This window comes from Poecilia latipinna, unplaced genomic scaffold (genome assembly GCF_001443285.1).
Source record: "Poecilia latipinna isolate Pla-1442-1.1 unplaced genomic scaffold, P_latipinna-1.0 Scaffold331, whole genome shotgun sequence".
Lineage (NCBI taxonomy): Eukaryota > Metazoa > Chordata > Actinopteri > Cyprinodontiformes > Poeciliidae > Poecilia > Poecilia latipinna.
Window position 1 is genome coordinate 200,037 of NW_015112947.1, and position 16,114 is coordinate 216,150.

A 16,114-nucleotide genomic window follows, 5' to 3' on the forward strand; every position below is an offset into this window, starting at 1 on the left:
GCTACCATAGGTGGAGCGCAGCGGCAGAGAGCCGTTAAGCAATGCTGGGCAGCCGGGAAGAGAGCGCCGCTGGCGGACAGGAAGCGGCCCCCGGGCCGGTGGGCCCCCCGGGGCCCCTTAACCCGGAGCACCGCGGGCAGGAGAGGGCCCCCGGCCGGGCAGGGTGGCGTGTCAGGGGTCTGGTCAGCTGGAGGCAGCATCCGGTCAGGACGTCAGCCCTGTTTGCTGCAGCCAACGCGGTGATCTGGTAGGCATCATGACGCAGGGATATCCGACAAGCAGACCTGTTAAAACAACACCACGATTTTAGATCAAATATAAAATATGAAGCAGTTCAACCTGATCTTTAGATTTATTAATAAAGTTGGTTTGAACAGTTTTTATTAAGAGTAAATATTCCCAAGTCTAATTTAAATAAAGTATGCTGTCCTATAAATATTTTTAAGGAGTTCAACGTTGAAATTTCAATAAATTAGTTTATTTTAATTTTAAAGTTGCATGTATAATTATGATGTGTGGTTGTAATAAATACTTAATAAAACTTTAAAAAAGTGTTTTGCTATTGAGAAATGTCACTATTATCCACTAATGGATAATAGTTTAATTATTCAGTTCAGCTCTTACTCAGGGCGAGGAGATCAACATTTTATATTATTATTACTTTAATAATTGATTATTCTGAAAATGAATACTTTAATATGATAAAATAAACTGACATTTTCTGCACATTTTTCATTTAATTTACTTAAGCTTATTTTTATACAATGTTACAAATACATAAAATATATAAATAAAAACTAATCATTCAATCTCTTTTTGCAATTAGAAAATAAACATTTTATTTCCTAAAATTCAAAATTCAGTAACCGCTCCTTAGTGAACACTTAGTTATTTCTAGCAAAGGATGCATCTGCAGCTAATCAATACAGTGTAAGTCTGGTGATTTATTTTTTGTTTTATTGATTAGTAATTGGATGCAACAGGTACTTAACCGGAGATTTTTATTTTATTTTATTTATTTATTTTCAGAATTTGAACCTACAGGTGAAACTAAAACTATGCTACTTTCTGGGTAACTTATTTACAGACAAAGAATTTTCATCTTAAATGCAAAATCTAATTTTTCTTTCTAACAGTTTTAGATTAATTACTGCTCTAAGTGTTTTATTCTTTCAGCAAATAACATGTTTTAAAGTCTGTATACTCCAGTTAATGATTGATTGATTGATTGCTAAATTAGCTGACGATTAGTTAAATAATCAATTCATCCGATTAATAATTTCAGTCCTAATCTAACTGACATGTTTTCTTTTGCACAATCTGTAAAGTTGCATTTAATAGAAAATTTTCATTTGATCTTTTTTTATTTCCAAATGTCTTTATATTTGCCTAAAAAGAACATACATTTTACGCAAGTAGAAAAAATCTAATTTAGTTTAATGTTAATTGATCAGACATAGAAACTATAAAGTACTATACCACTGTTATTATAATAACTGTTATTTGACTGGAAAATAATTTTACAGGTATAAATATTAGAATATTAGCATGATGGTTTATTTAACATTATTTCTTCTTTTTGCTCCTTTTTGAACAATAAAAACCCTTTAAATGAGTTTATTGTGACACTTTATGAAACCAAATTGTCTCTTTTGAGCTAAAACTCGGATTTGTGTTTGTAGGTTTGTTGCCTTCAGCTCTTTTCGGATCTACAGCCTTATTTCCATCCTGTTGATTCTGCTGGTCGTCACGGTAACCGCAAGAGATGCTGTTTGGACCAGAACCAAAGGTTTCTTTCTTCCATCTGTTGTCTACACACTTACACCCTTACAGAGACCGATGAGCCTAGCAGTCATGTTTGTAACTGTGGGAGGAAGCTGGAGTACCCAGAGAGAACCCACAGGGAGAACATGAAACTCCACGCAGAAAAAACCAGGACGCCATTTTAACCCAAAACCTTCTTGTTGCTAGGCAACTGCCCCACCATGCATGAATTGATGTAATTTTTGGACATCACATTTTAAGTGCCAGTCGTTAACACTCTGCATACACATTGTTTCAGCGACATGTTAAGATATTTTATCAAGTAAAGCAGGGCTGGAACGATTAATCGAGACGAATCGATTAATGAAATAATCATCAATTAATTTAGTAATCAATTAATTTTTCACAGGAGAAATTATTGTTCTGTCTTTTGAGACATTAGAAAGGATCTTTATATTTTGTAGAAAAAAACATACCAAGAGCCAAAATTAAGCCCAAACTGTACACAAATTATAAATGTTTTTAATTTAAGATCACAAAGTCTCTTGGTCTGTAAATCTGTTCTACCCAGAAATCTGGAAGTGGCAGTTCAGCTTCGCCTCGTTCAAATTCAGGAAGATAAATCTCCTATTGAGCATCTTTTGCTGTAGTTGCATTTTAGGCAATTAAATTTTCATTTTCTTATTTAAAAATAAATTGAATTATGAGTGTGTTTGCACATTTTAAGTATTTATAATATTGTTTAAAAATAATTGGTTAATTGAAAGATTTGCAGAATGGAAGTTTTTAAATCCGATTAATCACTAGAATAGTCGATTACTTAGTTACAAAGATAAATGGATTGATGGATGGATTTATTGATTTGATTTATTGATGGATTGATTATATTAACTCTTCCTCAGAGTTAAGATGCTTAGTTTTGAGCTTAATACAGAATGTCAATATACTAAAATATTTATCATTTTTAATGTCTCAAAACAAGTTTTCATGCTGACATTATTCATATTCTGTGCAGATTTGTTATAAAAATTAGTAAATTTTTCATTGTCTTCCTGCTGTCATTAAACATTTATATTACTTAGTCCAGTAATTGGGTCGTTTTTGGACAGGATTGTGTCTCAGTGTTTTTTTTAAAGGTTATAAAAGTTTAAATTAATCATCCTGGACAGCTTTATGTTCATTTTCTCCGGTCAGATGTTTCAAACTACAGGCAGGCCCAAACTCAGGTTCCTCCACTGGCAGATGATTTCATTCAACGCTTCGTCATTTTTATCCTGATGAGTAACAGTGAGGCACTGAAACCTGAAACCTGTGGCGTCTCATCGCTAATGCACTCCTCTTTAAAGAAGGAAAAAATGACTCTACTTCTGCATTTAGTTCAGATACAAGGAGCTAAAAGTCTGTAGCTTTTTATCACACTCAGATTACCTGGATAAATGTGTTTTAGGTTGATTTTTCATGTTGTTGCTCTTCATCTTTTCCTTTAAGTGTCACTAATAAAAAACAACTTTGATATATTTAAGTAGTTATATTGTAAAGTACCATCTACGTTCAGAGCTGTTTTTTCCTCCACAGGAGCTCCTGTGTGGCGCAGCATGACCAGCAGGTAAGACACAAAGCAGGAAATGTGTTTGTTTCACCTGAAAGAGTCAAATATCCGGTCAGACTGGAGGCTTATGTACATTTTGACTGGATCAGAGGAAACCCAAAATGTGTCACTAAAATCCTCAAATTTAACAAACATACATACTGAAGGTAAACACCTGATTCTTCCCAGTGAAACGGATCCTGTTTGCTCTCAGGCTGCCTGATGTAAAAGCCAAACACCTTGATTGAAACATAAAGCTGATCATGTTGACATCACATGAAGGAAGGTCTAACTGGATAAATGTGACTCCAAATTGGAGTTACATGATCCGGTAGGTGGAAGACGTCTAACTCTGCTGGACGGACAGAAACGCTCAGCTGCAGAGAATTGAGTTAGTTTTCTCCAGCTGGATCAGGACACCGAGTGCAGAAAGAAACTGAGACTTCTGCTGTTTTCTGAAAGCTCTTTTTGTTGTTTACATGTGTGAATATTATAACCTGGAGGAGGTTTTACCTCCATCATACATACTACGCACTAATCGGTAGCCACAAAGCTAATGCTTATCATGCAAACAGCAGCCCTGCATTGAAACTACCATATTGGCAATTAAAAGCTATGAAAGGCTGGAGAGAAAGATGTCATGTGATTTTGGATAGAATCAGGAGGAAGCCCACTCCCTGAATAAAAATCAAGTTTATACATGAATTTTATGATTGTACTGAAGGAAGTTTTCACATTTTCTTCCCAGGATTCATCAGAGAACATAGTTTTTTACAACCCTTCAGTCGTCCGTCCCTGTTGGCTTGTTCTGGCCTGCTGAGTTTACTGCACTTTTATTATTTGGATTGTTTGATTAAAACAAACTCCTAGATGTGGCTAAAAAGTTACTTGTTAGTTTTATTTTATTTCTAGTCTACTTAGATATTTGTACTAAATATAATCGGTAAGATTCTGTGTTTTGCAGCGTTGCTCTGTTGCTCTGCAGCAAAAAGGTTTTGAGTCCAAATCCTGGTCTTTGTCTTTCTGTGTGGAGTTTGGTTGTGTGTCTCTGTTCCCCTGTGATGGGTCAGTGACCTTTGACCTCTTCCAATGGCTGCTGGAGACAAGCAGGTACAGAATGAATGGATAAACGTTGAAAAGCTGGTTTCAACGTGTTTCAGTCCCCCAGAGCCTTCAGCTGTGTTCTGTACCTGCCACCTTAAAAATCAAAACCATCTATTATCTTGTGACAAATGGTGTTTGTACTGAAGGTCAGAGCAGATTCACAAGCTGCTGCAGATTTAGTTTGAGAAATTTAGAGACGCTTTAGATCTGGCATCAGTTCATGCTCTAATTAGATCTTCCTGAAATCTAATAGCTCAATAAATAAGAGTTAATATGATCAAAACATAACCAGATTATCTGCATAACTAGAGGTCCTGCATGTAATTCAGTCTAAATAAATGTTTAATTAGCTCAATGATCCTGCCTGCAGATTTTATTGATTTGGATTCAATTTCATTGATTAAATTTTTCATTATTTCCTGCAGACTTTTTATGCATAAATGTAAATCCGTTAACATTCAGCGACTTTAGAGTTTGTGCAGCTAAAGACATGATTGTCAAATGAGACATAAATCAAAACAGGAAAAATCTGAGTCCACAGAGAAATGAACTGTGAATAAAAATGACTGTTAAGGTGTTGAATTTATCACATTTTTATATTTTGTTTTGTTTTACTCAGTTGATTATTTTGATTAACAGCTCACTTGTTGCTCCAGAACATTTTGAGGTAAAAATCTAAAGAGGATTTAATATACTGTTGTGTTTTATTTCTGCTTTTACATCAAACTTGCAGAAAATAACCTGATTTCCTGTTTATGAGAAAAACAAACTTTGATTTATGTGAGCAGATGTCCCAAACAGTCTGATGAGTTTTTTATGTACATCTCTGGGATTATGACATCATACGATGTTAACATTCTGATAAACACACCAACAAATCCACAGTAGCACTTTTAAACATTAATATTTATCTGAAGATAAATATTAATGTTAAAGCTGTTCGACTTTAACGTTTTTATTCATGTTCCTTCACACAAGCTGCAGGAACCTGAAAGGATCTGAATTTATTCTTTTTCTTTTAACAACACCTCACAGTAATTCTTTCCTTTCTGATTTCATTGAATTTTTCACATCCTGTTCATCTTATTATAGAGATAATACAGATTCATGAACCTGAATCTGGACTGCAGCTCCAGAGCTGATTGATCACATATGACCATCTAATCTAATCCTCCTATCTGAGGCTGAATCATGTGATCAGCATAGAAACAACCAAAACAGAGATTCAACCTCTGAATGAACTCACTGCTAACAGATCAATACATTCACAGTAAGTACATATTTAGAGAAATGTGTTTTTGCTGCTTCCATACAGTTAAACACTTTTAATGAAAGTTTAATGAAAACTACAATATTATGCTTACACTGCAAAAACTCTAAATATTTTTGGTCTAGTTTTTATTGCAAATTTCTTAATACACTTGAAATGTAACAAAACTATCTTACAAGTAACTTTTCAGTAAGAAATAGAAGTGAGTTTTGAGTTAATTCCTTAATATTGATGAAAATGTACTTGTTCCATTGGCAGATAAATTCACTTATTACGAGATATTTTTCCCATGTTATAAGTGAAATTATCTGCCATCTTTTCCATCAATATTAAGGAATTATTTATCTAAAATAAGCTCCTATATTTTGATGAAAAGTTACATGTAAGTTAGTTTTGTCTCATTTCTAATGTATTACTAGAAACTGGACCAGAAATACTTAGTAAAATTGAGTGTTTTTACAGTGCAGGATGGTTCCTGTGATCACTTCCTCCGTCCTTCAAGCAAGATTATCACAATATCGTCTTTGCTGCTGGAAGTCACTGAACAGGTTGTTGCTAGGTAACCATGTAGTGAGTGAGTTGCTAGGTAACCACATAGTGAATGAGTTAGTTGAAGACACCAACTTTGCTTTGCTAGCCATGACAGGTTGAGGGGCTAAAGCTTTTCCTCTGCCTACATCTCCGAGAATGCCGTGCGGTTCTGGATTGTGGAATTATTGAACATTCTATCAGAAGTTTTATCTATTGATGCTGATCATATGTCTACTGGGCTTTGTATTGTTATTGGTTTATTGATCAGCCTTACTCCTCTCACCTTTGCCTGAGTTATGACCCTTGCTGAGGATCGCAGGCTGCTCTCCGTTGGAACGTCGTCCAGTGTTTGGTTGGTCCGTTCCTCCCGGCCACAGCTGGCTGCTGCCTGGGATTCAGCAGAGGTGTCAGGGATTAGTGGGCGCCACGCTGGATGCAACACATCAGCATTATGCAACAGACCGATGGTCGAGTTCGGGTCAAGGATGATCCAGGGTTTGCGTGTTAAGAGATAAAAACAACATGGCTGCTTTACAAAGACTGAAGTTGATCAGGTTGTCATGGAGACGGCTCTGTTGACCATTTGAACGAGCGCCACCCATTGTAGCGCCGTCTCTATGTCACTGTGACATTTGGCTAGCAGGATGGGATTGTGCCACCGCCACCTGCTGCTGTCGCTCCCTGTTGCATTGTGGGTAACTCTACTGCAGGCTTACAGCAAGTTCAGGAGATTAGCTGCTGACCCGAAATGCAAACTGACAGCTGCAGGATCAGAGCCATCTCTCTGTCTACGTGCCTTTTTATGTGTATGTGGAAAAGCAAAAACCTGCTGGGGAAATCTTTAACATAGTGGCCGAATTTACCTTATTTGGCTCTGATGCCTTAATCCTAATAATGCTCCACAGCCTTCTACATGCAACACTTACTAAACAAATGGGTGAATATTTTAATGTTTAAGATATAAAAAGAACCACAGATTTCTGATCTAGCAGATAAAAATTGTGATTCGATCATAATGCGGTAACACTTTGACATAATTCACCATGAAAGTAAAACTGTGAAGATAAGACACAAATTTAGTCCAAGTTCTGTGCAAATCATAAGAAATTTATTTAGTTGTTCTTCAGTGCAGGGGGGACACAGCAGGGGCCCGGACCTGTTCTGTAGGGGCCGTGGCCCCTGATGGCCCCTGTCTAGAACCGCCCATGGTTTTTGTTTTTCAGCTCATTCCTTTGTGTTCAGTTTTCTTTGTGTGGGATTTCTTTAGATCTTTATTTCCTCCTCAGCTCATGTTCAGGCACATATCGGCAGATTAAAAGCTAAAATTTCATGTCAACAATATCAATATTAAATAGAATATATTCTAAAAGAAATGTTATACTGTTGCATAATATTCCCATACATTAAATTTCGTCATCTGCAGAAACTGCTGAAAAACCAACACAAACTCGACTTCTTGCTTCAGAGGAAAGCTGTAAGAATCACATTATCGTCATCCATAAAATATTTATGACATTTCATACTTTAAGTTTAAGATTTAGAGATCAGAACCGGATGGACAATATGCAAAACTTATAACAAACTCCTCCCAAGTTTTATGAAAAAGTGGTTTGAAATTAAAAGTATTAGTTAAAAGAGAGAGGTTTGTTTTAAAAAAAATAACTAAATGCCAGAATAAATATTAAAAATAATTGCACTTCAGTAGGAGGGATTTGTGTGAGGAGATAAACATGTTTTCTTCACTTTTTAGATAAATTAAAAAATATATATCCTAAATAAACACAATAAAGGTTTAACTGTAAGTGTATATTTTTTCATGAGCTTGTTTATAGGTTTATATTTTTTTATATTTATATATATATATTTAAAATACACCAGAAAGATGTTGCTGTTTTGAATGCATTTATTTAAGGATTAGGTAAAGCAAAACAGAAAATCTGTAAGAAGACACATTTCTTTTTACAGCACTGTGTAAAGTGACAGAGGAACAGAAAACTGAAGGAAAATTCTCAAAGAAAATGACTAAAAGTTCACCAGCAGCAGCAGGTGAATGAACACAACAGAAGATAAAAAAAACTCCCAAGGAAAACAGAAAACAAATCAGTTCTCTGAGCAGAAAACACAAAAACAAAGATCTAACATGACAGCAGAAGTGAAATAACTCTGTGTGGCAGGCAGAGGGCAGTGGAGAGTAAATCAAAAATCTTTTTTCCGTTGTGAAGTAATAATTTATATAAACTAAAAGTAAAATATCTAACTGTCCTGAATACATTAGGATTTCATTTTAAGGGGAACCACGATTAGTTATTAAAAATAGACCTTATTTAGGAAATAGTTATCTTGTATGTAAAAACAATACAGTAATAATGTAGGTTATTTAGGTTTTTATAAATTTTAATAAACTATTTTGACAGGAATGTCGCCATGTTGTTCACGCTGCAACACATTCTGGGTAAATGATGCGTAATGGTCCAACTGCCTGGCTCCTCCAGCCAAAACATTAATGACTTACTTTATTAAGCCTTTTTAATTTGAACCGGTCTTGTGCGAAATTCTGTTACCTGTAAGTACTTCTGTAGCTCTGTGTCCAGTTTGGCCACAGCGGTTTAGGGTCCGAATTTCGTTCGGTGTTGGTGGTGACTTTACGTTTAGCACGGTGATTAGCTCCATTAGCATTTCCGGTAGTAATAGCTCTGTTAGCGCTGCTTGTTTCTCCCAACTGTGTCCGGTTCGGCATCAGTTGTGCTGTGTAGAGTCTGCTGCGGTGACAGATACCGGACTTTGCTACCAACACCGAACCTCCACGGTCCGGTCAGGTCGGTGGTGTGAGCACCGCAGGCCGCCGTATAGCCCCTGTTAGCATCTCAAAGAGCGTCCAGCTCTGCCTGTCTCAGCGGCAGCACGGCATTTATTTTTAGCTCGTTAAGATAACGACCACCTGTTAGAGCCTTCGTTGGTTTTACTGGTATGAATGACTCAAAGTGTTGTGGAGAAAAGTCCAGGGTCCAGATTAGGTCCTTCATTGTGTTCTGCTCCGGCTCTCACTGCGCTCTGCTTTCTTTATGTGGGAAATTATCCAGATTAGCCTCTTTTTTTTTATCACAGCCGATAGTGACACAGTGTGGTATTTTCTAAAATTACACCAGTCAAATGACAACAACTACTGGGGTAAAATTAGCCTTAATGTGTTTACTCTGTAGACTCTAGTACAGAATGGACCAAAACGCGTCATCAACCCATCGGTGAAAAAATGGTGACCTCCATGGATGAAAAATGTAACAAAAGATGTAAATTTTTGAAGTTATTATGAGTTTTGGCGTATCACAAACAGCATTTTTTTTAGGCAATAAGAAAATTGCAACATGTTCCAACATGTTCATTTAGTCCTGGATCCTTTTAAGCTGAAAAAGGAAGAAAGAAAAAGAAGAGTAATACCTTTTTTAATTTGCCACACATTGCAACTGAGATCATTTAGGCTTCAACACTGTAATGTTTTAACAGGAGTTTTTTAAATTTCTCAGTATTTCTCTGGAAGTCCCTTTGGCCTGTAGCGGTTTGGATCTCCTCCGCTTCGTCCCCAGTGATTTGCTGCCTGATCAGCAGCTTCGTCTTCAGGACCCTGACCCGACATTCCCTGCACCAACTCTCTGAGATCACTGAAAAGGAAAATCCACAATATCACTATGCAGAAACAAACTTGCAAAAAGGAAACAAACTGATCTGTAGACGGTTTCATCCATTATTCCTGCTGGCTGTAAACAGAGAGCTGCTGTGTGACGTCTATGTTTTCTTTTAGAGGTCGTAAACCATTCGCACAGAAGCAAAAAACATCGGATTTAATCAAAAAATCTGAATTGAGCATCAAGACCTTCTGTTTGAATATTTAGGGGGTTTTTTCTCTGAAAGCTGCATTTATCAGAGGTTTTCTTGGGCTAAGATTTTGCACAAGGTGGATGAGATTTATATAAGTGCTATAAAAGGAAATCACACCAGCAATTAACATTTTAGTTATTTTATATTGGTCCATGTTGTCCAGGATTTGCATTACCATAAGACTGAGTTGCAGAATCATTCAACAAATTCTTGTTCTAAACTTTTTTTCAGCTCATAAATCTGCAGTTTAATACATTTGAACAGTTCTGCACATGAATGCATCACATCACCTCACAACAGCAAAACAATGATCTTAAAGTAATCATCTGATCTCTCTCTCAGTCTGACCTTCTTAGATCTTTGCTGGTGTTTGACCTTTGAAGACTCTTTCTCACCTGATGACCTCTGCAACCCACACGCCTCCTGGTCCTCTCTGCGCAGCTTCATAGTTTCCTCTGGCATGAAAGTATTTATCACCGTTCTTCCAGTTGGATTCTTTCATGTCATGATAGGCTCTCCACATATCAACAGCTCCTTAACAGAAAAAAGCACCAGATATTCATTTAATATAACCCTGCAGACTTTCAGTAACAACCCCAGGACTGACTGTCATATTTCCTACCTTGAGCAGCTTCACCAGGAAAATTGTACCAATGAGCTTCAGATCCAGCGATGAAAATTAGAACAATTCCTGCTAAAAGCATCTTCATTGTTGCAGAAGCCTGAAACAAAAGTAAAACTGGAAATACACCAACATATGCAGAAGTTTTGAGGAATTTTCTAGATTAAGTACTTACTTCTCAGAGTGTGCAGACGTTTCAGTAAAACCTCAAGGATTCGTTCTGCTAACTGCAGAGACAAGTCCCTTTTATATTCTGTGGCAACAAATGGGCTGTATTTCAGAACCGGGGGAAATCCAGATTATTTTTTACAATACCTGACTGGTGAAAGTGAAAGAAGAGCGCATCATATCAAAACAGAAACAAACCATGTTACCCTCTGGGTTTTTCTTTTTATTTGGTAGGTTTAAGAATTGAGTCATTATGATGCAGTTTTTCCACAGCAAGAAAAAATAAAACTGGAACTGTGTGCGTGTGTGTGTCCTATTTAGGACCATTTCTGGCATAGACCAGTGGCCCTTATGGGGCCAAAGTCCGGTTCTAATGCAGTGCCATGGACCCCCTTGTATAAGGTCAGGGGTCAGGTTTAGAGGTGGGGTATGAATTAATTTTTGGTTAGGGTTGGTGAAAATGTCTGGTTTAGTCATCATAAATGTTTCATTTTATTGATATTACAGATAAAGTTTGCCAAAATGGGTTTATTTATTCTTCAAATTCATTTTTGTTCAGTCTGAAAGTTATTTTCTCCTGGCATTTATTGATGTAAAAGTTTCGTTCTGTTGCTCTTGACAGTTGGCGGTTACCATTTCCACCAGAAACTGTCAGCTCCTCCCCTTTTTCCGTTGTTGCCTGTAACTGTATTAAGCATTAAGATCAGCTCTGTGTTCTCTTTACAGATATTATATTTTAGCATATACCTCAGAGAAATGTAGTTATACACATGGTTTCATGAGTCACACTGCCATGTTTTGCATGTTTTGTTTTTAACTGTTTATATGCATTTTAGCTGTGAACAGTCTTACCTTTTTTTTCTAAATATTTATAAATATAACTGTGAATAATGTCTAAAAATTGAATGATCCACAAAACATTGTTCTATTATAGTTAATTTATGTGAATTGGTAAAATGTTAAAACATGTAAACCTCTTTATATTCAAAGGTTTATAACAAAGGAGGGCAACTCCAGGCCTGGAGGGCCTCTTACAACTTTTAGATGCGTCTCTACTTCAACACACCTGAGTCAAATAATGAGGTCATTAGCAGGACTCAGGAGAACTGGACTGCACTAGGAGGTGATTCAGCTGTTGGATTCAAGTGTGTTGGACCAGAGAGACATTAAGAGCTGCAGGACACCGGCCCTCGAGGACCAGGATTGCCCACCCCTGGTTTATAACCTCACGCTTAGTTCCTGTAATCAGTCCTTGTCCAAGTGTCACAACATGTAATTCGGGCTCTGGCCACTAGATGGCAGTTCTCAAACTGATTTTACATTAGTAATTTTTCTACATGTCATTGCGATATGAGCAAAATGCCCTGAACAAAATGGCCGCCTTTTGTTTTGTCATAAGGAGCTCAGGTCTGTTTGCACTCATTGAACAGATTATTCAGTTCCTCCAGGAAGTTGCAATCTCATATTTAAAGCATTTAATGCAAATTCACATCACCTTCTTAATTTCTGTATTTCCTTCTTTTCTGACCAATCACTGCAACTCGGCTGAATTTTAACCAATTCAGCCCAAAACCCCATTTTTATTTAACTTCCTGTTTCAGTACATCTCTTGAAATCATTTTAAGATCTTAGGATTTGATTACACTAACACCAGATTATTTTAACTTGAATGACCAATAAGAAATAATTCTTTTGAAATGATTTTATTGGTATTAATGGTGATATTCCAAGAAGGTATTTGAAAATGTTATTTGCACTTTTAAATATTGTTAAAATTCCTGTCTTTTTTTGGGGGGGAAGGTTATGAGCAGCAATTTTAAATTTTTTATAAACTTATTATGGCAAAGATATAGCTTTAAGAAAATTTGCCGATTTCTCTGCAGCTATTTGAAAAAGAAGCCACAAAATCGGTAATTTTATGCTGCAACAGTCACAAGAAAACATCACATCATCCTGGAGGTACTGAGTGTTTGGGCTCATTAGGAGTGTGTGTGTGGACTGGGGACTTGCCCGGGATTTACCCAGTGTCTCATCCAATGGCTGCTGGATAATGGCTCCTGCCCCCCATGACTCTTCATGGATAAATGGATTCAGACGTACGGATGGATAGAGAAGTTGAACTTACGGATAACATTGTCAGAATGTGAGACAGAGTTGTCCTCTTATCAGTCCATCCATCTCTGTCACTGGGAGTGTGTGTGTGTTTGTGGGGATGGGGGTGATGTTGATATTGGGCAGGTGGGTGGGTGTTGTTGGTGGTGGCAGCTGTTTCATGAAGACCCCCCTCCACCCTCAACCCCATTCCTCTGTACTCCTGACGGCTGCCGGGTGGAATGCAGCGTGACCCAGTTATTTTTAGACGAGCCCACTTGAAATACTCCAAGCTGGGTTTCATTGAGGATAAACAGAATCTGCTGTCAGACTGTCGCCTGCTTTGCCGTGATTTAGCTGCTGAAAAATACTGATTCAACCTCAGTGTTACATCCTACCAGAAAACCTTGTTCTCGTAGTTCCTTCAACACCTCTGGAAGACTTGTGCTAACATCTGGAGATGTCTCCTGAAGATCGTGGGGCAGGACTAAGGTACAGCGCTTTGCTAGAGACAAAGAGTTATTGTCTGATCGATGCTTTTTGTTTTTTCTTGTCTAGTGAGTTCTTGGATTTGAGAGTTTGGGAGATAATTAAACTGCTTCCATCACACATCTTTAGCCACCGTTGTTGGGCTTTTTATGCTCGATGTAATTCCAGGAAGATGGTTCCCTATAATTAGGATATTTATGACCTGGTTTCATGGTAAAACTACGGCAGCGTTATTGCATCCCAGCTCTGCGTCTCCCCATCTCTCTGAAGTCTTGAGTTACTCGTAGCTTTTTGGTTTCCAGTGTCGACACTCGCTGGTTGGCTTTTCTTGTTGACGTTTACAGGGAATCGGATCAGCCCGTTCCGCCCGGTTACTGTATGTGTGTCTGTATGCAGAACATAAACAGGGATTAGTTGCATCAGAGACAGGGTTGTTGTAGCAAATAGCCACACAAACAGGCGGGTAAACATATTAACACCCCCGCCTCCAAGCCGCATCATAAGATAATTCTGCTGCCATTAGTCACATTGTTTGTCTTGGGTCTATTTTAGAAAGTGTCATGACCGGGCTTGTTAGAGGCTCAGCAGTGCCGTCCTCTCTGTTGTTTCTGAGGTCCTGATAGGGTTAAACAGGATTTCCGTCCAGCAGCTGCTCCTCCCTTTGTCGCCCACGTCTGACTACCAAGGATCAAACCCTGACAAGGTCCATCCTTTCACTTTAAATTTGGATTTATACATTTTTTCAGAACCAGCTTGGCACCTAATTGCAGAAAGAAGGAGCAGATGCTTTTCACCAAGCACATGTTGCTCCAAGTGTTTTGCAGAATCATCCGCGCATGGTCAGCTACATCACGCTCTCTGGAAATCAGAGTCTAACAGGCGCGTGTGCTTGGAAGTCGTGCAGTGGGCCGGGTTTCAGCGGACATTTCGTCATAGGAGTTACTTGAGACGCTGACGTTTTGGTCAGGTGGGCGCAAATGAGACACTACAGCTTTTTGTGGCCACCTGTGTTTGTTTCCAGCAGCTTCTTAAGTCATTATGAAGAGATGTTGGGGAAAGAAAAAGTCCTTCTACGGTCTGTTCTGTGTGCCCAGACAATGGAAACAGTTTGTACTTAAAAACAAAACCTTTTTGTCAGATGCGCTAACCTGGAAGATACATTTGAGACATGACACACTAACTTAAATCAGATTTGTTGATGAATTCACTGGGAACCAACCAATAAACACTGTAGAAATATCTGGTTAGAACAGCATGCTGGTTTCTGTTCCTTTGCTTTCGCTTCCCATTGAAAGTTCACCTGGTCCAGTGGGTCTGTGTTTGCCTGAATCCTCACTGCACCACTGCTGTGGTTCTTGCTGAAGTTCCTCCTGTTAAAATAAGTTGTTGCTGTCCATTGTCGTGCGACAGACTGGCGACCTGTCCAGGTTGTACCCCGCCTCTTGCCCGGAACGTTAGCTGGAGATGCCAGCAACCCTCCTGACCTCACTAAGGACAAGGGTGTACAGAAAATGGATGGATGTCCACTGTCGCCCTCTGCTGACTCAGGATGGGGGATTGCACCATATTTAAAAAGAATAAAATTGAATTTGGTTTTGTAAAGTGTCTTGAGAATAATAAACCTATAAAATGACTAAAACGGCAAACAAAAAAGCTTGACTATTTGTGATGAAGTTTGTGGAGGAGGTCAGTGGCTGTGTTGTTGTGTTGGAGGATCAGGATCAGACAAAGGATACACTGAAGGAGGCTAAAGCCAGCTAATCATTAAGCCAAAGCAAATAAATGCTTTGGCGTTTGAGTTAGGTGGTCATTCTGTGTATTAGATTGGAGAGCTATAAATGCTCAGATTAGCCTGAGAGGTTGAGCAACTGATAGACTGGCAACTTCCCTGGGTTTAACTCCACATCCCCCCTCTTCCCAATGAAGGCTGGAGAGGCAGAAGCATCTCACCCTCCTGGACTTCAGGGTTTCAGTGATATAGATAAGGAACAGAAGGATGCAGCAGTGGGCACCGCTAACTGAAAGGTTAGCAGCGCTAACACTAAGGAGGTAATTATAAACAGTTCCACTAATGCTAAATAGTTATACCAACATGGTATTTATGGGAAGCTAATTCTAAAGCTTCAAATCCAACCATCACAAGATTAACATAAAGAGGCTCTGAAAACATATATGTACATTTCTGCTTATAAAGTGCTATATCAACATGGTATTTAGTGGAAGCTAGTGCTAAATCACTATACCAACAAACTATTTATCAGGAGCTAATGCTTAAGCACAAAACCAACCTTGTATTTAGGAAATACTAATACTAAAGTGCTATATTAAGATTATATCTAGGAACCTATGCTAAAGCGCTATATCAACATTGACTTTAGCTAGAGCTAATGCTTAATCACTATGTAAACAAGGTATTTAGCAGATGCTAATGCTAAGGCTCTAAATTCAACCATGTTGGCACCCAGGAGAACAGGAAGAGGCTCTCAAAACAATTAATATATTTACATATTTGTATCTACTTGTATAAAAGTAACACCCTAGTTGTTCATTTAAGTGTTGAATTCGTCCATATTCGTCATTCGCTCGTTTGTTGTACACAGTTGGGGAGGAAACT

General features: G+C 38.0%; 2 protein-coding genes across 3 annotated transcripts in view; one reads left to right on the plus strand and one right to left on the minus strand.

Moving 5' to 3' along the window:
• Positions 1–16,114, plus strand: part of retreg1 (reticulophagy regulator 1) — a 27,130-nt gene continuing 11,016 nt past the window's right edge. For both annotated transcript variants that reach the window (XR_001425333.1, XM_015035336.1), the window contains exons 1-3: positions 1–247; positions 1,683–1,789; positions 3,340–3,370. Coding sequence is in view for 1 of the 2 variants with exons in the window: in XM_015035336.1 (XP_014890822.1) it covers positions 42–247; positions 1,683–1,789; positions 3,340–3,370 (344 nt within the window). In the remaining variant the exon portion in view is untranslated. The remainder of the gene's footprint in view (positions 248–1,682; positions 1,790–3,339; positions 3,371–16,114) is intronic.
• On the minus strand, positions 9,690–11,779 carry saa (serum amyloid A). Its single transcript, XM_015035338.1, has 4 exons — positions 10,928–11,779; positions 10,753–10,852; positions 10,526–10,664; positions 9,690–9,913 (listed from the first exon to the last, which is right to left on the minus strand). Exons 2-4 carry the CDS (start codon positions 10,838–10,840, stop codon positions 9,775–9,777), a joined length of 366 nt encoding a protein of 121 aa, XP_014890824.1. The 5' UTR covers positions 10,841–10,852; positions 10,928–11,779; the 3' UTR covers positions 9,690–9,774.